This window comes from Biomphalaria glabrata, chromosome 3, assembly GCF_947242115.1.
Source record: "Biomphalaria glabrata chromosome 3, xgBioGlab47.1, whole genome shotgun sequence".
NCBI classification, from domain to species: domain Eukaryota; kingdom Metazoa; phylum Mollusca; class Gastropoda; family Planorbidae; genus Biomphalaria; species Biomphalaria glabrata.
The window spans coordinates 26,681,320-26,706,719 of NC_074713.1; the positions used below are offsets into that span (position 1 = coordinate 26,681,320).

Consider the following 25,400-nt stretch of genomic DNA (forward strand, 5'->3'; position numbering starts at 1 on the left):
ATGCCTATTGTACAAAATGTATCACTTACAAATGAGCTTTTTAAAAATATTTTTCGAATACCTTTTTTTCTAAACCAAGAAGGGATGAGGGGCATGTCTATATTAATGAAACCTGGCACATGTGTATCTTTCTAAGTGTTAGCAGGTCGTCAGGGATGGCTCTAGATCAGGTCTAGAACTTGCGCTGTTAAATATAATTTTACACAGTAGCTAGATGGTGATGCTACTGGGTGGGTTTCATCTGTGACACCTCAGTCTGTGACCAAGGGGCTAGAGTCACCTTTAGAAGTAACCAGACAACTAGACTGAACTAACTAAAGGAAAACAAACTTTAATTTAGAATAAATACTAAAATTGGAACTTTTTTTTAACAAAAATAAATCAATAAAATATAATATGTACACTAACCACTACAGCCACTACTACTGAACCCAACAACTAACTAAAATCCTCTAAATCTATGCTACTTACAAACACTAGCCCAACCAACTATCAACTAATTAATAAATGACTCCAACTGACTAAACCTAGATCTATACGAAGAAACACCCAACAATAAACTTAAAACTAGTCTACATCTACAATTATACTCCACAACGAACCCGTAACACTAAAAGCACTTTACTACAATCTAACAACTGAAACTAGATAGATCTATAAATATGAACAGCAATAATAAAACACTACAGCAGCAATAATACTACAACAGCAGCTTAAAGCAGCAGAGCTTACAGCAGTAATAATAGCCTGTAACATATACAAAAACTATAATTACAAAAAAATAAATAATAGGTTATAGATCCACTACTACTCATAGCAGGCTAAGCTGGGCGCCGCTTCCTTTAACACAACATGTTGGAAAACAAACTGTAACTAGAAAATAAAAACTAAATTAAAATATATAGCATATTTACACATAGATGTAGTAAAACAAAAAATACAATATTTCTACACTTACAGGCCGTCAAAGGTACAGAAATAAAAATAATTACACGACAGACCACAAAGATCTTCAGCTGTCACACAGACAGAGATACTATACTGACCACTGGTCAACTGTACACTCAACTGTTTTAAGACACTGTATGTGTACAACGCTACATGTTGTATGTGTACTAGGCTACTAGTTGTATGTGTAGTACTGACAGACACTAACACGCCCAGAGGAGTTCAAACCCTTACAAAGAAAGAAAACAGAAAGACTCTGATCCCTAGGCTTCTACTTGAAGAAATACGTAAGTCAATGAAAGACGGTAAAACGTTTAAATTAAATCCATACTACCTTTTGCAGTATTTTTTTTTAAGTTGGCAACACTGTTGTGATTTTAAAAAAAACAACCTCTCCTCTTGTAGCCTGCTCGTAATAAAAAGGAAATGCAGCTCCGGATTTATCGCGGTGCGTCAACCCAGGGCCTTACCCTTCAAAACCTAAAAAAAATATCTATTATTTTATCAAAATATGCATATTAAATATTTATTAAAGAAGGAAAATGAGATTTAAAAAAAAATTACTAGTACTGCATTTCTTTCTTCTCAAATATGGAGTGCTTTTAGAGATAAGATAAGTGGATTTTTATTAAAGCTTTTAAAAAAAAGTGTCGGGGCATCCACTTACTTAAATCCGGCCCTGGATAATGTCCCAGATGAATTTGACAATCTATCTATCTATCTATCTATCTATCTATCTATCTATCTATCTATCTATCTATCTATATCTATATCTATATATCTCATATATATATATATATCATGGGCATAGCCAGGATTTTTTTTCGGGGGGGGGGGTAGGGGGGATTTCCCCCCCCCCCCCCCCCCCGCGAAAACAAAATATTTGTATGTATGTATGTGTGTGTGTGTACATAATCTATATTACATTCTAACCCTTCCTATTTCGGAACACGTTTATTGTGCCCTAGAATAGGTTCTTCCTGTAGTTAGTGAAAAAATTGTTGACTCCCAGCCAATGCTAGCAAGGAGGTCTGGGGGAGCGCAAGGAGCCTCCCCCCAGGGCGGTGCGAAGCCCCGCCGCCAAGAGCACTATTTCTGGTATTGAATGGCAACAAAATGCATATTCTGAGGTGTCTACAGTGCATTTTCTTTCTATTAAAAAGTCTTATTTCAAACGTAGTGTGCTATTCTTACTGACTTAGACCCTCCCGCACCGTTCGGCGCATTTGCCGTCAAGCTGTTTCCCCAAAAATCTGTCACTGGTAATGTCAGAAGCCTCTTCCCACCTGCTCTGAGGACCTCCATGAATGTGTGGCGCCAAGTTGTACTAGGATGCCATCCCATTTCTTATTAGGCGTAATTCATTTTGTCGGAGAACATGTCCCGCAAACCTCATGCGACGCTCTGTCACAATCTTACTAAGGGGTCAACTTCCAGTTTGGCATAGATTTTCCTTGATTTACACCCGATCTCTATAACTGACTCCTAAAATCTGTCTTAGCCCCCCGCGAAAAAAAAAATTATATGTATGTATGTGTGTGTGTGTACATAATCTTTATTACATTCTGACCCATCATTCTTTTGGAAGACGCTTATTGTGCTCTAAAATAGGTTTTTCCTGGAGTTGGTGGAAAAAGTGTAGACTTCCGTCATTGCTGGCAAGGGGGTCTGGGGGAGCGCTAGGAGCTCTGTCACAATCTTACTAAGGGGTCGACTCCCAGTTTGGCATAGATTTTCCTTGATTTACACCCGATCTCTATAACTGACTCCTAAAATCTGTCTTAGCCATCTTTGTTGAGCCACATTTAGTGTTTTTCAATTTCGGCCGATGACTATTCACTGCACTTTATTAATTGAGCCCCGCAAACTGGTAGAAATGTGTAACCTCTCTTGAATACGCTACAGAAGGATCCTAGGCATCACATTCAAAGACCGCATCACAAACCAAGAAATCAGAGACAGGGTTACTGTAGCGATCGGAGCTCATGACGACCTGCTTACTATTGTGAAAAAACGAAAGCTTAAAACCTTTGGCCACATTACAAGATCTACGGGGCTCGCAAAGACCTTTATTCAGGGAACAGTGCCAGGAAAAAGAAGAAGAGGCAGACAGAAAAAGCGATGGGAGGACAACATTAAAGAATGGACAGGCCTGCCATTGAGAGAGGTTCTGATCAAGGCAAAAAAAAGGGAGGAATGGAGAAAGACGGTCGACAAATCTTGCCTGGTGCCCCAACGGTCCAACAGACTAAGGGATAGGTAAAGGTAAAGGTAAAAGTTTGCTTTAGATTTTATATCGAAAGGGGAAGTTTTATCGTCAAAATCATCTGTTGTGGGTTTTAAACTAAAAAATCTCTAGAGTTATGTTTGTTTTAAAATTCAAAACCCCGTTTATTTACGGTCATAGAATTTAGTAACTGTAGTTTGCTTTAGAATAATATTGAAGATAGAGGTTTTCCACCTCAAAACGCTCTGTAGGGGGATTTTTAACTCAAAACCAACTGGAGGGGCTTTAAACTTAAAAAATAAGCCATCTGTACTAAAATGATTTAAACTCAAAACCCCCAATTGTCTTGGCTAAGCTCAAATAATTTTAGTGTGTAATTTATTTTTTTTTTATATTGAAGAGGTATTTTTTATCATTAAACCACTCTGAAGGGGGGTTTAAACTCAAAACTCCTTTTGGCAACGCTCATATCATTTTGAGTGCGTAATTTGCTTTTTTCTTACATTGAAGATGTAATTTTTAGCTTCAAACCCCGATTGCGGGGGGTTTAAATTCAAAACCCCTTCTGCTAGGCTCATAGATTTCTGAGTGTGTAATTTTCTTTTTTTATATTGAAGAGGAATTTTTTAGCTTCAAACTCCACTGGAGGGGAATTTAAACTCAAAACCCCTTTGAATACACTCATAACATGTTGAGTGTATAATTTGCTTTGTTTTTAATATTTAAGAGGTATTTTTAGCTTCAAACCCCGCTGAAGGGGGGTTTAAATTAAAAAATGAGTCAAAACCCATTTAGCTACGCTCATAACATTTTGAGTTGTTTTTTTTTATACTGGGTATTGAAGAGGTATTTTTTCCTTCAAACCCTACTGATGAGGGAGTGGGGGTTAACTCAAAACCCCTTTATCTACGCTTGTAGAATTTTGAGTGTGTAATTTTTTTTTTATATTGAAGAGGGGTTTATCGTAAATTTTGGAGGGGGGTTTAAAAATCAAAATCTTCCATAACTGTGCTCCTGAAATTTGGGGATTGTTGTTTGCATTTTTTTTTGTTTTGTGTTATAGAAGAGGGGAATTTAACTACGAAAACCCCTGGTAGGGGGGTTTTAAACTCAAACCCCCCTAGTAGGGGGTTTTAACTCGAACCCCTGGTAGGGGGTTTTAAACTCAAAACCCCCCTGGTAGGGGTTTTAAACTGAAAACCTCCCTTGCTATGCTGAGGCAAGTGATAGTTTAGTATTAAAATCTCACCTAAAATAAACAAAATCATAGCAAAAAATCAGTGACTAAATTCCGATCCCCCCCCCCCCCCCGCAGGGGAAGGGGATTTCATTTGGGGGGGGGGTTTGAACCCCCAAACCCCCCCCTGGCTACGCCCATGATATAAATATAAATATATATATTGTGGTGCCGGGGATTTTTTACGACATTTAAAGAATACCACAAATCTGATAGACACAGTTGCCAAGGAGACCAGAAACGCTTTACTTAATTGAAAAACTTTTGAATTGAAACCATCCACTTTTTATAATTTTGTCAACTTCAATATTTGCCATGCTATAACCTATCAAGTAACAGTCTTGTAGGATGACCATCAAACAGGCTGACCCAGCGCCCCTACGTTATCATAAGAACACGAACACTTCCATTTCACCAAACAACCTCACCGAGAAGTCCTCACTCAGATATTCAACTGACGCTGTTGAATTGATTCCAAAAATAGTGATGAGCTGGTCTTTCCGTGTGCCTACCAGTTCTCAGGTGCTCTCAGAGAGAGTCTGGGTGCAAATGACTTTAACCCCTCTCACCCCGACTCACGTGTTTCTTGTTGATTCGATTTAGATTTTCTCCGCGATTCCTCTCCCAAATTTGATCTAAACGCGTAAACAAATTTGATTCTTTCTTTCAAAAACTTTACGAGAGCGGGCGCCTTAATCAGTTTAGACAATGCGAGCTCTTGTAGTCCGGCTTTGCGTAACCTAATTTAGGTTGCCCCTAATTCAAACCTCGTCAGTGGGGAGATTGTGACATGGAACTTGGCAAGACCACACCCACGTGTCACTTCAAATGTGTGAAACTGTAGGACTGGTCAGTCGGTCTTATGAAGCTATGTTCTATCTATCTATCTATCTATCTATCTATCTATCTATCTATCTATCTATCTATCTATCTATCTATCTATCTATCTGTCTATCTATCTATCTGTCTGTCTGTCTGTCTCTGTCTGTTTGTCCGTCGTCCTTTCGTCCGTCCTTCCGTCTATCTATCTATCTATCTATCTATCTATCTATCTATCTATCTATCTATCTATCTATCTATTTATCTATCTATCCATCTATCTGTCTGTTTGTCCGTCGTCCGTCTTCCTTTCTATCTATCTATCTATCTATCCATCTATCTATCTATCTATCTATCTATCTATCTATCTATCTATCTATCTATCTATCTATCTATCTATCTGTCTGTCTGTCTCTGTCTGTTTGTCCGTCGTCCTTTCGTCCGTCCTTCCGTCTATCTATCTATCTATCTATCTATTTATCTATCTATCCATCTATCTGTCTGTTTGTCCGTCGTCCGTCTTCCTTTCTATCTATCTATCTATCTATCTATCTATCTATCTATCTATCTATCTATCTATCTATCTATCTATCCATCTGTCTGTCTGTCTGTCTGTTTGTCCGTCGTCCGTTCGTCCGTCTATCTATCTATCTATCTATTTATCTATCTATCCATCTATCTGTCTGTTTGTCCGTCGTCCGTCTTCCTATCTATCTATCTATCTATCTATCTATCTATCTATCTATCTATCTATCTATCTACCTATCCATCTGTCTGTCTGTCTGTCTGTTTGTCCGTCGTCCGTTCGTCCGTCTATCTATCTATCTATCTATCTATCTATCTGTCTATCTATCTATCTGTCTGCCTATCCGACATATGTTTAAACCAGCATTATTGTTGCTCTCCATCATGTCCTGCCCAAACGTACAATCCATTGTTTGCCTTTCAGCTTTGTTACATTCATGTTCCATCTTCTCTCTATCGTCCATCAAACTAAGGGATTGAAGAATGAAGGGGCTAGGATTAATCTTTTCATTTGTATTTTGACAGCCTAAATGTCTAGGACTTGCCTTTACCTTGTTACTGAGAGGTATACCTCTAAAGGTGTATCAGTGATAATGATTTTTTTTTGTTCTAACTAAGATATAAGTGTGACCTTATTAAATACACTTGCAGTGTCCAGGTAGGTGACTTTTATGACCTCTGACCTTTGTTTTTAAACTGGTTTTTACGTTTGCTTCATAAGCAAATTAAAACATCTGTTTACATGCTAATAGGATTGCGTCACTGGCACCGATTTGCTGCAAATAACAACATAACTTATCATAAAATTTTGAATACAGTAGTATCTTATAAACCTCTTCATGTCAAACGTACTATTTTGTAAAACATATTATTTAATGAAATGTGTTATTCAATATGACATATCATTATTACAACAGATTCATTGCATCATTACTAAGTATTATTTAGATTAGCATATATTCCTTTGCAACAAATTAATTCTTACAATATATTATCTATAACATCATATTTTTCATGACATCATATTTCTTTTATTACAACCTATTATTTACAACAACGTATTATCGGTATTTATTGTATTGTTGTATTCTGCTCTTCTCTGTTCTGTACCACAAAAATGTTTCATTTCTGACTTCTGAATAGTTTCTTGATTGCAGTACGGAACTGTTGGTTCATTTCTGACTTCTGAATATTTTCTTGATTGCAGTACGAAACCGTTGGTTCATTTCTGACTTCTGAATATTTTCTTGATTGCAGTACGAAACTGTTGGTTCATTTCTGACTTCTGAATATTTTCTTGATTGCAGTACGAAACTGTTGGTTCATTTCTGACTTCTGAATATTTTCTTGATTGCAGTACGAAACTGTTGGTTCATTTCTGACTTCTGAATAGTTTCTTGATTGCAGTACGAAACCGTTGGTTCATTTCTGACTTCTGAATATTTTCTTGATTGCAGTACGGAACTGTTGGTTCATTTCTGACTTCTGAATAGTTTCTTGATTGCAGTACGAAACTGTTGGTTCATTTCTGACTTCTGAATAGTTTCTTGATTGCAGTACGGAACTGTTGGTTCATTTCTGACTTCTGAATAGTTTCTTGATTGCAGTACGGAACTGTTGGTTCATTTCTGACTTCTGAATAGTTTCTTGATTGCAGTACGAAACTGTTGGTTCATTTCTGACTTCTGAATAGTTTCTTGATTGCAGTACGGAACTGTTGGTTCATTTCTGACTTCTGAATAGTTTCTTGATTGCAGTACGGAACTGTTGGTTCATGAGGGCGTACACAAAAAAGTTCACTGCCGAGTTTGCAATGCCAAGAAAAGCCAAGATGTAGCCCACTTTGTAGTGGATGGAAATAACAATGGAGGACAGAGAGTAGATCATTGTCGGAGTCCAGAAACAAAGAAACAGACCGAAAACGACGAACATTTGTTTCAGCCATTTCAAGGAGGATACCATGCTGGCTAGGGCAGGCATTGCTCTTGTTTCATCAAGTCTCGCTTGCGTCGGCTGATTCCCTCTGCGTTCGTTGTCTCGAAAGGAAGAGCCGATGACGTCATTTTGATGATTTAGGGTAGGGATGCTCATTTGATTAGAAGATTGGTTTTGGGGAGTTGTAGTCAGCTGTGTGGCATGAAGTTGTCGCAGGTCTTCATTGTCCGAAACAAGGCTGGACGTACCGGAAGATGGACGGTCATCGCAGGTTTCCACATCGTAAATATTATCGCCATCCTTTTGCGACTTTGATGTTTCGTTTATATTATTATCTTCAGTGGTAGATAAGTCGACAAGAGAGTTTTCGTAACTAAAGGTGGAGATTCCTTGACAAGGATTCAACGTCACTTGATAGTTTGGAGAGGTTTTCAGAGACACGGCATTCTTCTCAAATTTCGCCAAGACGTTGCTTATTTGTTTGGCTCTTCGATATTTCATTTTATGGTGGCGTTGAGCAGTTCTTGCGATCAGACCATAGGTAACTCCAATGACAATGGTTGAAGCAAAGTACATAACTGGTAGATAGTACCTAACCGCTGCAGTGGTGAGAGCATGGAATGGGTTACACAGCTGAAACACAAGATACAAAATAAAACAACAACCACAAAGCTACTACTCAACGTAGTTATAATGATTCGTTTGGCTCAGACATTGAAATACATTTGTAATAGATATAGACTAATACTATTAAATCTGTGCTATTACGAATATTATTAGTATTTTACTGATTGTTTTTGTTTAGCGCTACTTCATGCTTTTAGCTTTCTAAATAAGATCTGATCTATCACTTTGTCTGGACCAGTTGGGGGATGGGTGGGGTAGAAAGAAGTGGGTATCTGGATGATCGCTAGTTTTAATGCATTTAAAAAAAATAGCGACCAAACGAACTGAATTCGAACTCAGTGCTTAAACCTCCCCAAGCTGACACTCTACCAGTGTGCTAGCGAAGTGCTTATGAAAATAGAAGGTTTTATAGTTATCCATTGTTAGCTTCAAACTTTAGAGCGGCGATCTTTAAATGGGATGAATTTAGCTTGTACCATCACATCAGTTAAGTACAATTTCTTTCCCTTATTCAAGATGCCAAACAAAATTATTAATTAACAATAGTTATTTAACTAATTTAAAAAAAAAATTGATTTTGTATTGTCAGGTAAAAGAAATAATTGTGCAAAATTTCAGCTTGATCCGAGATTAGGTGTTGGAGAAATTAGGTGTACAAACTTTTGACCAGACAGAAAGACATTCACATTTTCTCAAATTAAGAGATAAAAGCATTAAATTTAGAGATCATATAATGAATATAAATCTGATTAAAAGTTATACGAGGATGCAACGTTTGTTCTAGAATCTAGATCTTGAATACTTACATAAAACATTTGAGAGAGAGTGAGAGAAAGAGAGAGATAGAGATATAGATGGACACAGAGAGAAAGAAAAGGGAGAGAGTGGGGAAAAAAGAGAAAGAGAGAGAGAAAGAGATAGAAAGAGAGATAGAAAGAGAGAAAGAGAAAGAGAGAGAGAAAGAGAAAGAGAGAGAGAAAGAGAGAGAGAGAAAAAAAGAGAGAGAAAGAGAGAGAGAGGGAAAGAAAGAGAGAGAGAAAAAGAGAGAGAGAAAAAGAGAGAGAGAGAAAGAGAGAGAGAAAAAGAGATAGAAAGAGAGAGAGAAAGAGAGAGAGAGAAAAAAAAAGAGAGAGAAAAAGAGAGAGAGAGAGAGAAAAAAAAGAGAGAGAAAGAGAGAGACAGAAAGAGAGAAAGAGAAAGAGAGAGTAAGAGAGAGAGAGAAAGAGAGAGAGAGAGAAAGAGAGAGAGAGAAAAAAAAAGAGAGAGAAAGAGACAGAGAGAGAAAAAGAGAGAGAGAAAGAGAGAGAGAGAGAGAGACAGAAAGAGAGAAAGAGAAAGAGAGAGAGAGAGAGAGAGAGAGAGAGAGAACAAGTCAGGGAAACAGACAGGAAAAAAAAGAAAAGATGACGATGTCAGGTTCTTGTGTTCTTGTATTTATCAAACTAGTATTAGGTATTTCAAATGTAAATATTTATTAATATTAAATATTAATTCAATTTGTGTTATTGTTATTATTTTCTGAACTTATAATATTTTGGCTCAAGTTCAGCCTGACAAGCACACCATACACATATAGTTGTAGATAAACTAATAAACTACGTGTATGATGTTAAATAACAATAAAATTTATTCTTGTGATATATTTACAAATGACTGATTCATGATGAATGATAATAATAGTATGAAATATCAATATGTAATAATATGTAATCTAAAATGACCCAGTTAGTCTCTTTAGATAAATAACATTCAAATAATTATGAAATACATAATATATTACCTTAACTATAATAGCTAGTTCAATGAATCACATAGACCTTCAATCTCAAAAACAACAACTGGTAATAATAATAATAATAATAATCTTTATTATCCGTAAGGAAATTTGTCTTACAATTTGTGCATTACACCAAACAAAAAACATTATAACTATAAGAAACCAAAGTGTACATTCACACCAGACTAACTCATAATTTACATGTGACAAAGTTTATACCAGATTGTTCTTATTTAATGATTTGATTGCCAGGGGAACAAAAGAGTGTTTGTGTCTGTTTGTCTTTGCTATCGGTGTCTTGTATCTCTTTTGTGATGGTAAAATCACAAAATCCCGACACAAAGGGTGATTCTTTATTTCGAGGATCTTGTTAGCTTTTTTTATAGATGTTTGTCTCAAACAACTGCCCAAATGGGGCTTGTTTTTTGCCAATGATTTTGCCAGCAGCATTTAGGATTCTATTAAGTTTATTTTTATTTTTAATGCTCAGATTGCCATACCAGGCAGTGATATTGAAACTTAAAATATTGCAGATGTGAGCGTGATAAAACATAGCCAAGGCCTTTTCGCTAACATATGTAGATCTAGCCTCTAGATCAGGCACTATCCACTGACGACAATTCCAAAAGTAGAAGTTCATAGTTGATACTACACCATCAGGTCTGACCAATGCAACCCGCAGTCCGGAATCTTGAACCTCAGACTCATGTAAAAACCAAATTGCACACCAGATGACCAACTGAGAGAAAGACCTCAGTCCTGTAGACTGTAGACCTAAAGTTGTACTCTCAATATATAACTGAGACTGGATAAACAAGTCTTGACACTGAGACTTGACACAGAGTCTAACACATAGACTTGACACCAAGCTAAGATCACTACTTAGACTTGACGTTAATACTTGAAATAGAGTCCTGGACTGAGACTACGACTAAAACTTAGTCTTGAAGCTAAAACCCTATAGAAGATAAAAGAAAGGATTCTTCTAATCATCTATATCTAGTCTAATTATAGACTTACAAATACGAACGAATTCAAATAGCAAAACTATACAATGAAAAATAAAACTCACCCTAAACAGGGGTCAAGATAATCCAACAAGAAAATGTCCAAGGCAAATGCTAAGGCTATCCAATAACAAAAACCAATGAGAAATTCAAGAGCTCTCAAAACACGTCTATCTGTACCAACGTACAAAACAATGGAGAGACTGTACTAGACGATAAATGACGCAAATCACACACACACACTAAATTTACGTCACTAGAAGTTGTGACAAGCAACAAAAGTTCAGTCCTCTAGTCTACACAGAAAATATTAATAGTGTAATGACGTCATCAATGTAGTGATCAACGCCGCACTATCAATTAGAGAAATAATTCTACTATACAGTTACATAGATAACTGCGACAGACGAGACAAAAGAAAGACAGTCTGCAGATGTTGACTGCTGTTCAGAATGAGGTAAGTAACTTCAAAGCAATGGGAATACTGTTCAAGAAACCATCCGTTGTTTATTGTATTTTTTTATATACATTTTTTTTTAAGAAAAAAAAAAGACTACAACGTACATTCGGATCGCTGGTATTAAGAATGAAGGCGGCCATATAACCTTGACTTGCGGATAATACCCACTGCATCAGTATGAGCACACTGACTCTCAGTGACGTCACTGTCCGACGATAGACGAAAGGATGCAAGATATACACGTAGCGGTCAATAGCCACGGACAACATGGTGACCAAGCTGACAGTAATGGAAGTAAACAGCGAGCCCAGAACGTAGAGACACTGTTGAGGACGATATAAGATAGTTATTACATTTTGAAGGAAGCAAATCTTCACAGTGGCGGGCTATTAGGGAAATTTAATGAAGAATATTATCCGACCACAAGCCTCAAGAAAGATAAAAATGACTGAAATAGTAAGAAGTCAAAACAAATTTAAACTAAGACAGGACGGGTCGGGCCGATATTAAAGTTGTTTTTTTTTCTTTCAATAGAGCACACACTATTCATCCTTTTCTATATAAACCAAAAAGTAGCAGATGTAATTACGTCTGCTAAAGTGGGAGGCAGCACTGGCCAAATATGATTATATGACAACAATTGAAAAGAATAACGCTATCGGAGACGGTTTAAAATGCCTTCTTCAAAAAAGGTTAGGGTTAGGTAGGCCTTTATTGTTTATATAGTTCCATGATTTGACAGTGTCTAAAAGAAAGCACAAATGAAAATACAACATTGCTCAAGGCAAATTAAAAATAAGTTGACTTAGGGAAAAAGAAAATTTGTTTAAAAAAAAAACACGAAAGTCTTAGCCTATATTTTGTGTCATACCTATGTAGGTTTTAAATGGAGACTGGGGGAAATACCAAACACAAAAATACAAAGGTTTAATAGAAAGCTTGCGTTCAGGCTCCGAATCTGTCAAAACCCTTTTATAAGCGAGGACCTTAGAGATAAAAAAAAAAGTATTTATGCATGTCTCTTGGGGTAGCGGGTAATTGAAGTCAAAAGTCTGTGTCAGATAACATTCGGGTGAACAGGGGAGTGAAGATGGTGATCAATGTTGGAACTTGATCTTAGTAATCAAACTGACGTGACTTACGTGGACAGTATCGACCTTATTGGTGATGTAGTTAGACAGAAGCAGTTCTAAGATGGACTTTCCAACGTGGACATCCGCCACTGCCATCGAGACTAAGTACCTGTTCTAGTACACCAGAGAAAGTAAAGCACAGAGAGTTGAATCATGTTCGAACAGAAGTTATACAATAAACCAGTGTTTCCCAAACTGTGTTCCGCGCAACCCTAGTGTTCCACGAGGTCTGAATAGGTGTTCCGCGCAACCCTAGTGTTCCACGAGGTCTGAATAGGTGTTCCGCACAACCCTAGTGTTCCACGAGGTCTGAATAGGTGTTCCGCGCAACCCTAGTGTTCCACGAGGTCTGAATAGGTGTTCCGCGAACTCCTGAAATAATGAACTAGCCCCCTATGTGAAGCAATCTCTCTAAGAAAGCAAGCAAAGTATTCCGCTAAGTCGCGGCGCTAAGTACTGGTACTCAGCATGTGTAAAGGGAAAGGTTTGTGAAACACTGAAGTACATACAAAGACTCAATATACCAACAATACTTAGACAAAAATAAAGTAGTCATATTCATATTTACGGATCTGAATTTGACCATCAATAAAAAAATTTTAAATAAATAAATTATTTAGTTAGAAAAACTTTGTAAACTAGTTAGTTCTCACAGTTATATCCACTCTTCCTCCATCTTAGACACAGTTATATCCATTTGTTATCTTTTATTTCTTTATTTTTTGCCGGATTAATTTTTCTATGACAGTATTTGAATTTATTGGCGTATGTTTGTTTTACATACTAACTGACCTGAATATTCCTTAGAGCTTTTGTTCTACAATGAACTACCAGGGTTAAACTATTGACCAATAAAATGATCACACACAAAGTCAGTATTACTGAGACCATCATAGCCTGGTATATGTCACCGAATGCCATGAGTCCAAACTCAAACTGATACGTTTCACTAGCAGTGTCATTAGGAGTGAGTGCCCACTTGCCTGTAGAAGTGCTCGCTTCTGACATTTTCTGTTTTCAATCACTTGGTTTAACAGTTTGACTTCAAAACATCCGTTTGAATTAAATGCAAGACACTCATGCTTGAAGTCCGTCTGAGCCCATAGAAGACAATCATAAGTAAGTCAATCACAGTTATCTTGTCTTAGATTTTTTAATTTTAAAATTATGTACACAGAATTGATTAGATTGGCACAGTAGTGCCAACTACATATGACAATGAAGACCTTTAATAGTCAATGTTTAGGAACAATTTGCACATCCAGTTATGTAGTCCTAAAATATAGAACTAAAATAAGTTGTTTCTTGAAATACACATCCTAAAATATAGAACTAAAATAAGTTGTTTCTTCTGTACACCGGATAGAACGGAAATTGTTTATACATTCCATTTTAGAAAACCTTTCAAATGTCCCACAATTCCATTTTTTTTTTTGCAAAATGTCCTGGCTCCTTTCCAAACACTGTAGCAACGTTTGTACTAATACTCAAATTTATTTCTTTTTTGTCCGCTTTATATTTCTGAATATTGGATTTCAAATAACTTTGAATCAACGTGTTAGCTGTACAAGTATCCCAGATTCCATTAGTACAGAACTGTCTCAATCAACAGGATTTGGTATTAACACAGACTTCGTGAAGTGGAACAAGCGAACACGCATTAATGAGTTGACATAGATCTAATAACTAAATGAATGTTTGAGTATTTTGACGACAAAGTGACACACACAGAAACAAATAGACACAGGCACACGCTGTCATTCTCTCTCTCACACATCCACTTTCACCCATGCAAACACGTACAGGCGAATGCACACATACTCACAATTATTATAAGTCAACAAAAAACCATTAGTTAAGCACCAAGCAGACAGCACGCTATCAGAACAGGGTCGTGACGTCAAGTAATTACTCTAGGCCGTCACGATTCTGGTATTGGATTAAAAAAGAAGACCTGATCTGAAGGGTATTATTGTAAATAATGATGCAGTCATTCAGTCCTCCTATATCGTCTGAGTTACAGTTTCGTTCAGTTCGTTTGGCAATATTTCTGTTTACATTTTAAATGCTTTACCTACCGACTCACTTGACTGACTGTTAAGGTGTGTGTGTGTGTGTGTTTCTATGGTGACGGTGAGAAGAAGTTAGCGATTGGTTGGTGGCTAGTCAGTGTGAATGATGCAAGATAAGCAGCAGTGCCGTAAGGTGTCCTGGGTACACTAGACGACTCCAGGATGCCAGAGTGTAAAGACGTGTTTGTGTAGTGAGTTAGATTCTGTTTCAAAAAACTATTTTATATTCATACACAAGTCTACTACATTTATTTCACTTCATCTCAAGTTTAATTTCCTCTATATTGTAATAAAAATAATATCCAAAACTGTTAACAAAGAACTTATTTGAGCTATTTCAAGTTTTATAAGCTGAAATGTAATATGCCCGGAGCGGTTTCGTTTTCCAGCAGCAGTTTGCTGCTACAAGTCAACAAACACTGACGTCATAGTGTTACTGAAGCAATCATCATCATCTGTTCCTTGACTTTCTTCCTAGAGGTCTTGTGACAGTTCGTAGGAGCGTTGTGACAGTTCCTAGGGGTGTTGTGACAGTTCCTAGGGGTGTTGTGTTTAGCTTTTCTTTGGACGACCCTTTCTTTGTTCTACCTGTCTTTTGCCAGAATTGAGAAGTTTCTCTTTATTTGCCAGCCAGAGTGTTGACTTGTGAAAGTACAAACCTATTTGTTTTCTTGTCCTGCTATCTGAGACCCAACAGTTTTCTGTAGCATTTACTCTCAAAGGCTTGAGTTCTTTCTTTAAGCCAAATCGTTCCTAACCCAACATACACAACACAACGAACAATATTTAAATTGACTTTGAAAGTGGATGTTTCTTTGTTTCGTCCATTAAAAAGGAAGATTAATTTTTTTTAATTAATTTAATTCTTAGGTTTCCAGGCGGATCCAGTCAATCTGTACCATGCACTAATGTCACTAGGGAATAAAGAGCACTTGTACGAATTAGACTCATGTTAATCTGAAGGATCAGGTGACTAGAGCTTGACCTCTAGGCTGCTGACACGTACTGTTGTGATGAATGTAGAAATCAAGAAGTTCATTCACTGATCATGGGCCAGTAGTCAGTAAGGGAAACTGAGATTGTTGAAAACAAAGCAAGCAAAGTTCCAGTCTTCGCAGAGATTCAAACCCAAGACCCCAGGCTTGGAAACCAAACGCTTAGCCACTCAGCTAACGCACCACCCACGCTGAAAATACTTGTTTTCAAATACAAGGACTAACATTGTCATGACATTGATTACAACCGTGTGAGTTATACTAGAAGAAACAAATGATGTTTAACAAAAAAATAATACGTTTTTTTTTTCTAATTTTAATTCTTGCAGTCAGGATGTGATCTAATCATTATCAACTTAAAGTCCCATTTATAAAAATAAAAGATACATATAGATGTTCCAGAAAGATACACTTTGTTTCACTACTATCGGAGGAGAATGTGGAGAGTGTTCACCCGTACTCTACGTTTCATGAAGTAATGTCGCTGTGTCTGAGAAAACTATGAGCTACTTTATACTTCCCCTCCAATGATTGACACCTAGGACATTACGAGCCTAGTTTTTTAAAGTTTACATTTTGTCGCTAAATGTGCAAAATGTTTCTGCATCTTTTCATTTCTCATTGTAGTGGGAGGAAAGAAGGATTTTTTTCTATTGTAAAATACGGTTCGTTGCTTTGAGGAATTATTTGATAATATGAAAACTGGATTTAATTTAGGTACAGACAAATGTATTTTAAATTTGGAGATATCTTTTATTAGGAAAGTAGGAAATGGTGAAGTTATATTCCTTCATAAAATTCCTTCATAGAATGTTTCCAAAGAATGTTTCCATAGAATGTTTTCATAGAATTCCTCCATAGAATTCCTTCATAGAATGTTTCCAAAGAATGTTTCCAAAGAATGTTTCCATAGAATGTTTTCATAGAATTCCTTCATAGAATTCCTTCATAGAATGTTTCCAAAGAATGTTTCCAAAGAATGTTTTCATAGATTGTTTTCATAGAATTCCTTCATAGAATTCCTTCATAGAATGTTTCCAAAGAATGTTTCAATAGAATGTTTCAATAGAATGTTTTCATTGAATGTTTCCCTAGAATTCCTTCATAGAATGTTTTCATAGAATGTTTTCATTGAATGTTTCCCTAGAATTCCTTCATAGAATGTTTCCATAGAATGTTTTCATTGAATGTTTCCCTAGAATTCCTTCATAGAATGTTTCCATAGAATGTTTTCATTGAATGTTTCCCTAGAATTCCTTCATAGAATGTTTTCATAGAATGTTTCCATAGAAGTTTTCCATAGAATTCCTTCATTGAATGCCTTAATAAAATTCCTTTATAGAATGCCTGGATTTCGCACTTTGCCACTAACTTGTATTTTACTTTCAATTAGACCACATAAACTTCCGAATTTTATAATTAATGAAAGGTTTTAGACATAAGTAGTGCGGTAGGTTAGTGATTGTGACCTCTTTATCTGCAAAGTAATCTTTGAACTATGACCTGTCTGAATTGTTTGGTGTGTATCGCGTACACAAAAAAGTTGATGGCGGAGTTGGCGATGCCGAGCAACGAGAAGACATAGGTCACTTTTCTTGGTAACGGGTCTATCCAAGAGACTAGGATGTCGACCATGATGGGAGTCCAGCATATGGTGAATAGGCCAGAGACAATGGCCGTGAGCTTTAGCCATCGTAGTGACCGGACGCTGACTGAAAAATCGTTGACCTGTTGATGTCTCTCTCGTACGGTCTTGACGTCAGATTGCAGTGTTACAGCCGTCTGCTCAATGTTAACATCCGAAAATAAAATTTCCCTTGTAACCGTTCCTTCTTTCAACCTATTCTCCGCTGTCGTCACTTCCTGTTCTTTAACTTCCTGTTCTTTAACGTCCTGGTCTAGTACATGCTTTACTTCACTATTACCACTAATGTTATTGTTCACTGAAGCTACGAAAGGATTGCTTTTCTCGGCAACTCCGGAAGATGACGTCACATCTACGTTTTCGCCTAACTTGATTTTATCCAAATTTCTGGTAACTAAATGACCACAGTCCTCGTCCAGTCGATCTGCAATTGTTTTCAAACCAGAGCTTCTAGACTTCAGCATTGTGTTGTGGATGTCAAGCAGGCGGTGCACTCGTCTGTCCCAGTGCATCTTGGCGGTCTTGGCGATGAGGACGTAAAGGACGAATATTCCAGAGCAGACGAGAGTGAAGACGGCAGGGAACACGAATTGAACAAGCTTCAGCTGAAAGGCAAACAATGGATTGCACGTCTGTGGAGGCAAGGATGGAAAGGGACAATAATGCTGGTTTAAACATATGTTAAGCAGAAACACAAACAGACAGTCAGATAGACAGACAGAGAAACATACATACATACATACATACATACAGATAGATAGATAGATAGATAGATAGATAGATAGATAGATAGATAGATAGATAGATAGATAGATAGATAGATAGATAAATCATTTCCTATTCTAAAGAGAACCATTCCATTGCATGTTTGCACTTCCAGCCCTATTTCCTTATCTTTGCTTTAAGCAACATTTAATTATTTATTTTTTTGACCAGGGCGTCCTGTATATTTAGGACACATGTTTCCCAAGCCCATCACATAACAACTCGACGAATCCAATGAAACCAAGCTTCTGGGGATTTATTCTCCACTGAGGGCAGAATTTCGAAGGCCCGGCTAACCAGGTGTATAGGGTCGTATTGGGCAAGTGGGCAGTAGTTCGAACCTCACTGCTTCAAGGATTTATTTTGGAGTGGAAACGTTTACTCTTTTTTTTTAAACCTCTACGTATTCGTTACCTCCACACCTCCACTGACAGGCAGGTAAGCGGCGATAAATCCGTGAACCGAAGCCAGAAGCCACTCCATGGTGATAGAGACTTTGATCAAGCGGGGACTCACGTGTCGTCTGTAGACAAAGGGGTGTACGATGTAGAGGTAGCGGTCTAGAGCCACGGAGAGCAGGATGAACAGGCTGAAGTTTAAACTTGAGTACACGATGGCTAGACTGTACTGACACTGGGGAGACAGCAACAAAACCTGACTTAAGTCATCGCCTCTTAGTGTTTACTTTAAGTCATCGCGTCTAGTGTTTACTTTAAGTCATCGCCTCTAGTGTTTACTTTAAGTCATCGCCTCTTAGTGTTTACTTTAAGTCATCACCTCTTAGTGTTTACTTTAAGTCATCACCTCTTAGTGTTTACTTTAAGTCATCACCTCTTAGTGTTTACTTTAAGTCATCGCCTCTTAGTGTTTACTTTAAGTCATCACCTCTTAGTGTTTACTTTAAGTCATCACCTCTAGTGTTTACTTTAAGTCATCACCTCTAGTGTTTACTTTAAGTCATCGCCTTTAGTGTTTACTTTAAGTCATCGCCTCTTAGTGTTTACTTTAAGTCATCGCCTCTTAGTGTTTACTTTAAGTCATCGCCTCTTAGTGTTTACTTTAACTCATCGCCTCTAGTGTTTACTTTAAGTCATCGCCTCTTAGTGTTTACTTTAAGTCATCGCCTCTAGTGTTTACTTTAAGTCATCGCCTCTTAGTGTTTACTTTAAGTCATCGCCTCTTAGTGTTTACTTTAAGTCATCGCCTCTTAGTGTTTACTTTAAGTCATCGCCTCTAGTGTTTACTTTAAGTCATCGCCTCTAGTGTTTACTTTAAGTCATCGCCTCTAGTGTTTACTATAAGTCATCACCTCTAGTGTTTACTTTAAGTCATTGCCTCTTAGTGTTTACTTTAAGTCATCGCCTCTTAGTGTTTACTTTAAGTCATCGCCTCTTAGTGTTTACTTTAAGTCATCGCCTCTAGTGTTTACTTTAAGTCATCGCCTCTTAGTGTTTACTTTAAGTCATCGCCTCTAGTGTTTACTTTAAGTCATCGACTCTAGTGTTTACTTTAAGTCATCGCCTCTTAGTGTTTACTTTAAGTCATCGCCTCTTAGTGTTTACTTTAAGTCATCGCCTCTTAGTGTTTACTTTAAGTCATCGCCTCTTAGTGTTTACTTTAAGTCATCGCCTCTAGTGTTTACTTTAAGTCATCGCCTCTTAGTGTTTACTTTAAGTCATCGCCTGTTAGTGTTTACTTTAAGTCATCGCCTCTTAGTGTTTACTTTAAGTCATCACCTCTTAGTGTTTACTTTAAGTCATCGCCTCTAGTGTTTACTTTAAGTCATCACCTCTAGTGTTTACTTTAAGTCATCACCTCTTAGTGTTTACTTTAAGTCATCGCCTCTAGTGTTTACTTTAAGTCATCGCCTCTTAGTGTTTACTTTAAGTCATCGCCTCTTAGTGTTTACTTTAAGTCATCGCCTCTTAGTGTTTACTTTAAGTCATCGCCTCTTAGTGTTTACTTTAGGTCATCGCCTCTTAGTGTTTACTTTAAGTCATCGCCTCTTAGTGTTTACTTTAAGTCATCACCTCTTAGTGTTTACTTTAAGTCATCGCCTCTTAGTGTTTACTTTAAGTCATCGCCTCTTAGTGTTTACTTTAAGTCATCACCTCTTAGTGTTTACTTTAAGTCATCGCCTCTAGTGTTTACTTTAAGTCATCGCCTGTAGTGTTTACTTTAAGTCATCAACTCTAGTGTTTACTTTAAGTCATCGCCTCTTAGTGTTTACTTTAAGTCATCGCCTCTAGTGTTTACTTTAAGTCATCGCCTCTTAGTGTTTACTTTAAGTCATCGCCTCTTAGTGTTTACTTTAAGTCATCGCCTCTTAGTGTTTACTTTAAGTCATCACCTCTTAGTGTTTACTTTAAGTCATCGCCTCTTAGTGTTTACTTTAAGTCATCACCTCTTAGTGTTTACTTTAATTCATCGCCTCTTAGTGTTTACTTTAAGTCATCGCCTCTTAGTGTTTACTTTAAGTCATCGCCTCTTAGTGTTTACTTTAAGTCATCGCCTCTTAGTGTTTACTTTAAGTCATCACCTCTTAGTGTTTACTTTAAGTCATCGCCTCTAGTGTTTACTTTAAGTCATCACCTCTAGTGTTTACTTTAAGTCATCGCCTCTTAGTGTTTACTTTAAGTCATCGCCTCTAGTGTTTACTTTAAGTCATCGCCTCTAGTGTTTACTTTAAGTCATCACCTCTTAGTGTTTACTTTAAGTCATCGCCTCTAGTGTTTACTTTAAGTCATCGCCTCTAGTGTTTACTTTATCGCCTCTTAGTGTTTACTTTAAGTCATCGCCTCTAGTGTTTACTTTAAGTCATCGCCTCTAGTGTTTACTTTAAGTCATCACCTCTTAGTGTTTACTTTAAGTCATTGCCTCTTAGTGTTTACTTTGGATCTTTTAGTTTTTTACTTTCCCCTTTCTTCTTCCTTTCTTCCTTTTTTCCCGATTGGAAAGTAAGCGGAAAAGGTTTAAAAGACAAAAATGTCTACATTTCAGAGTGACTTTGTCGATTAACTAAAACTTTTTTTTTCACATTTTTCTACTTTGACTTGGCCCCCATGGAAAACGAGTGTAATAGACCAGATAAACCTTTATCTTACTTTAACTGGCATAGAACGAGTGTAATAGACCAGATAAACCTTTACCTTACTTTAACTGGCATAGAACGAGTGTAATAGACCAGATAAACCTTTACCTTACTTTAACTGGCATAGAACGAGTGTAATAGACCAGATAAACCTCCAGCTTACTTTAACTGGCATAGAACGAGTGTAATAGACCAGATAAACCTTTACCTTACTTTAACTGGCATAGAACGAGTGTAATAGACCAGATAAACCTTTACCTTACTTTAACTGGCATAGAACGAGTGTAATAGACCAGATAAACCTTTACCTTACTTTAACTGGCATAGAACGAGTGTAATAGACCAGATAAACCTTTACCTTACTTTAACTGGCATAGAACGAGTGTAATAGACCAGATAAACCTCCAGCTTACTTTAACTGGTATAGAACGAGTGTAATAGACCAGATAAACCTTTACCTTACTTTAACTGGCATAGAACGAGTGTAATAGACCAGATAAACCTCCAGCTTACTTTAACTGGCATAGAACGAGTGTAATAGACCAGATAAACCTTTATTTACTTTAACTGGCATAGAACGAGTGTAATAGACCAGATAAACCTTTACCTTACTTTAACTGGCATAGAACGAGTGTAATAGACCAGATAAACCTCCAGCTTACTTTAACTGGCATAGAACGAGTGTAATAGACCAGATAAACCTCCACCTTACTTTAACTGGCATAGAAGAGAACACCTGGCATAAGGCGGCTTTCGAACGAGAAAGCTGACTACTTGGCCTCTTTAGGGGTTCCTGCATTTTGACATTCGACATCATGACATGAGATAATGTACTTAATAAATATATGACTAATGTGTTGAATACGTGCGACATAGTCACTAATTTACATAACAACATAGTCACTAATTTACATAACAACATAGTCACTAATTTACATAACAACATGACTAGCAAGATAACATTGGCTTTATATTTAACATAAAAACAAAATTCAAGTGGGGACCAGGCGGGATTTTCAAATTTGGACCCCGCTGTCACCCCCTAGCTACGCCAGAGATGTAGTAAAATACATGTACAAATATTTATCAACAAGAAAGAATTGATTGTGTTCTAATTGACAATTATTTGTCTCCACTGCTCATGAATGTCCACCCCCCCCCCTCCACCACTTGGCAGGGATTACAGCTAATAAAATCAAATCTTTTTGACCTATATCTAAGGGATAAAGTTATCTACACATCCCCCCTCCTTCTCTCATACTGCTTACCTCAATCCACTGTGTGGACGGTCTTGCATACTTCTGCACCAACATTGCCAGGATGCCCACACCAACCAACAAATCAGCTGCTGCCAGGGCCGTAATGAACCTGTTCTGTAAATAGATGATCGATATTTTAATCTATAGTCTGCAATGAGAACACAAAGGGCTTCTTCTTCTTCGTAATAGTCCTAAGAGTTGAGTCTTGGAACTCTTGGCCCACGGAAACTCGCCTCATTCTGCATCTCTAAACAAACTTCTGACTGGGAGACATCGAAGCAGATGTTAATTTCGTCATCCCTATTACCAATGGCTCGTATGCCAAAACTTTTGGGTTAGAAGTGAGGCCGAAGGCCAAACACTCCGGAAAACTCCTCCATATTCATTTTCTGTACCACATCAGCCGTGAAGGTCCATTAAGAAGATGCGCGTGAAGATGGAATTTGTTATGGCTTTCTTCTATTCCCTCAAGTGCAATGGACTTGGTCCTCAGACACCCCATCAGTTCTGTTTCTAATCGTCTCTTCTAACTTGTTCCTCCCCGAGATGAAGCTTAAGGGCTTAGAATGCCCTGATACTTTTGAAAATTCAGACAACAATGTAATTATTTTAAATAATGGCCTAAATTAATTATTGTTTTGGAGAGTTTCATCTGTGACGAATGCCCATAAATAGCTATTCATGTTGGTGTGCTCGATGTCGTGAGAATAGAAAGTGTGGATACGCTAGGTCATTTAGAACAGTGATATGCCCAACCTAATTCAATCTGCGGGCCATTTTAATTTCAAACACTAGTGTCGCGGACCACATGATGAAAAAGATACAAAAAATTAATGAAATTGTTCTGAAACTATTTTATTTCAAACCAGAGGAACTAGTACTTACATTGAAGTATTGGAATATTTGAATTTTCTCTTTACACTTCAAAAAAAAAAAGTTCTGTTTATATTTTGTTTTTCTTTTTTTTTTGTTGTTATAAACAGCCTCAGACTTTCTTTATAAAAACAAACATGTTGGCTAGCAATGGTATCATGTTCTACAAAAAAGGTAAAGATCCGTTCACTTTTCCTAGTAGATTCTATAGTAATAGTTCATGAACGCACAAATGTTAAATGTCTTGGTAGTAATCCATTAGAAAAATGTGAGGACTCGAACGTAGGTAAAGATACATTTTGAACATTGTTTTTTTTTTTTTGGGGGGGGGGGGATTTTTTTAAATTTTGTGCCGACCTCTCGGCGGGCCGGGTGGAATCACGTTGCGGGCCGGATGTGGCCCGCGGGCTGTATTTTGGTCATCACTGAAATAGTAGGTATATGATACATTTCATCTACTTTTTAGCACTGCAAAATCAATTTTCTAATCTCCTTTGATGGCAGCATAAACTGATGGAACAATTTCATTTGGCAAAATTGAACTTTTTAAATACGGCGTCCTTTGTTTCCCTGTTTGCATTGAAATGTATCATGAAAATCTCAAATTGAACTTCTAAATTGCCAAGTAAATAGAGTTTACAAAATGTGATTAAGCAGTGCTAAAATGTGCTCAAGAATAATGATGTAACTTTTGCAGAACATAGATGACACTTCCTTTCATTCATTCACCGGAGACACCAACAAGAGTTTCAGACATGGCTCAAAATTTCCAATAGAGAAAAACAGAATGTCAACCATAGAAAATGTGAGTTGTCTAGACTTACCGGAAGTGATTTCAAACCTTTGTTCTTGCAAATGGCCAGCAGAGTGACGCTGTTGCTGGTCACGATCAGAATGCTCATAAAAAATAAGACGACGGTCATGCTAAGGTCAAATGGACCGTCCGTCTCGTCCACGTCTTTCATGTTGTCTTGAACTTGAGTTGAGTTGAAAGTCGAGCTCATCATATTTGTTGATGAAGTGAAACTTAGATGGGAATACCTGGAAATGTGTTGTTTGGTCCAAAACCAATATGGAGGAATTCAATTATTAAAACAAACAAACCCAGAGCGGCACTACTGAAGGACAGAACAGTTCAAGTGTGGACTTCTATCAAGAACATTTAGAAAGGTTTTATCCAGTGGATTCGATTATGGTTTCCAAGGTAACGATACAACAAAAAAAAGACCGTATCTCGTTAACAACAAATGCGCTGTTAGGCGTTAAACAAAGGGAGACAATTATCACCAGTAGTAACCTCAGAGTCTTGTTTGATTGACTTGATAAAGTTTAAATAGCACTAGCAGTGCAGTTCATGATTGTCAAACTCTCTACCCGTGGGCCGCATGAAATCAGTATCGAGTATTGATGTAACACGACAAGGCCAGTGTAACAGAGAGTCTAAGTCAGGGATGCAAAAAAAACAACAACCCAAAAAACAAGTAAAGGTTACCCTAACAGACCTTACGACCTCTGGGGATACATGACGTAGAGCTCTTATGTCGATATGGCCAAGGTTAACGAAGGTTTCATGTGGCCAGCAGAGCATCCTTTCGAGTTCCCACGCTTTTATTTCTTTTCTGTCTCGATGAGACAAATACATTGTACAAATAAGTTTACTATTTTATTTTTAATTATTTGTATTTTTTGTTTGTTTGTTTGTAGCTGACGAGCCCGGAGTGACCTTGTCACTGGAAATAACAGCGTCAAAATGGACACTCGTCGTATTACCCTCTGCCAGTCAGAAGACGCTGTTCAATCAGGCCGGGGAGAGGGAACTCTTGTTTGTTTTTGCTGACCTAGAGTTTCAAGAGCCTACTGCTCAACTCTACCTGACAGTTTCAAATGGTGAGGTTTATCTGAGCCTGAAAAGTTCCACTACAAACTGGACTAGCTACTGTAACTGGGGACATAAGGCCGAAAAAAGGACAAAATAATAACTACACTGTAACATGGCATCAACAAA

General features: G+C 37.3%; 2 protein-coding genes across 2 annotated transcripts; one reads left to right on the forward strand and one right to left on the reverse strand.

The window, feature by feature from the left end:
• The first annotated feature begins 1,009 nt into the window (after positions 1 to 1,009).
• Positions 1,010 to 25,384, forward strand: LOC129925229 (uncharacterized). The gene is made up of 2 exons (XM_056024463.1): positions 1,010 to 1,235; positions 25,100 to 25,384. The coding sequence occupies exons 1-2, from the start codon at positions 1,109 to 1,111 to the stop codon at positions 25,369 to 25,371; spliced, it is 399 nt and encodes a 132-aa protein (XP_055880438.1). The 5' UTR covers positions 1,010 to 1,108; the 3' UTR covers positions 25,372 to 25,384.
• Positions 16,134 to 24,468, reverse strand: LOC106057083 (alpha-2Db adrenergic receptor-like). The gene is made up of 4 exons (XM_056024462.1): positions 24,220 to 24,468; positions 22,532 to 22,636; positions 18,587 to 18,805; positions 16,134 to 18,039 (listed from the first exon to the last, which is right to left on the reverse strand). The coding sequence occupies exons 1-4, from the start codon at positions 24,400 to 24,402 to the stop codon at positions 17,236 to 17,238; spliced, it is 1,311 nt and encodes a 436-aa protein (XP_055880437.1). The 5' UTR covers positions 24,403 to 24,468; the 3' UTR covers positions 16,134 to 17,235.
• Positions 25,385 to 25,400: the final 16 nt, after the last annotated feature.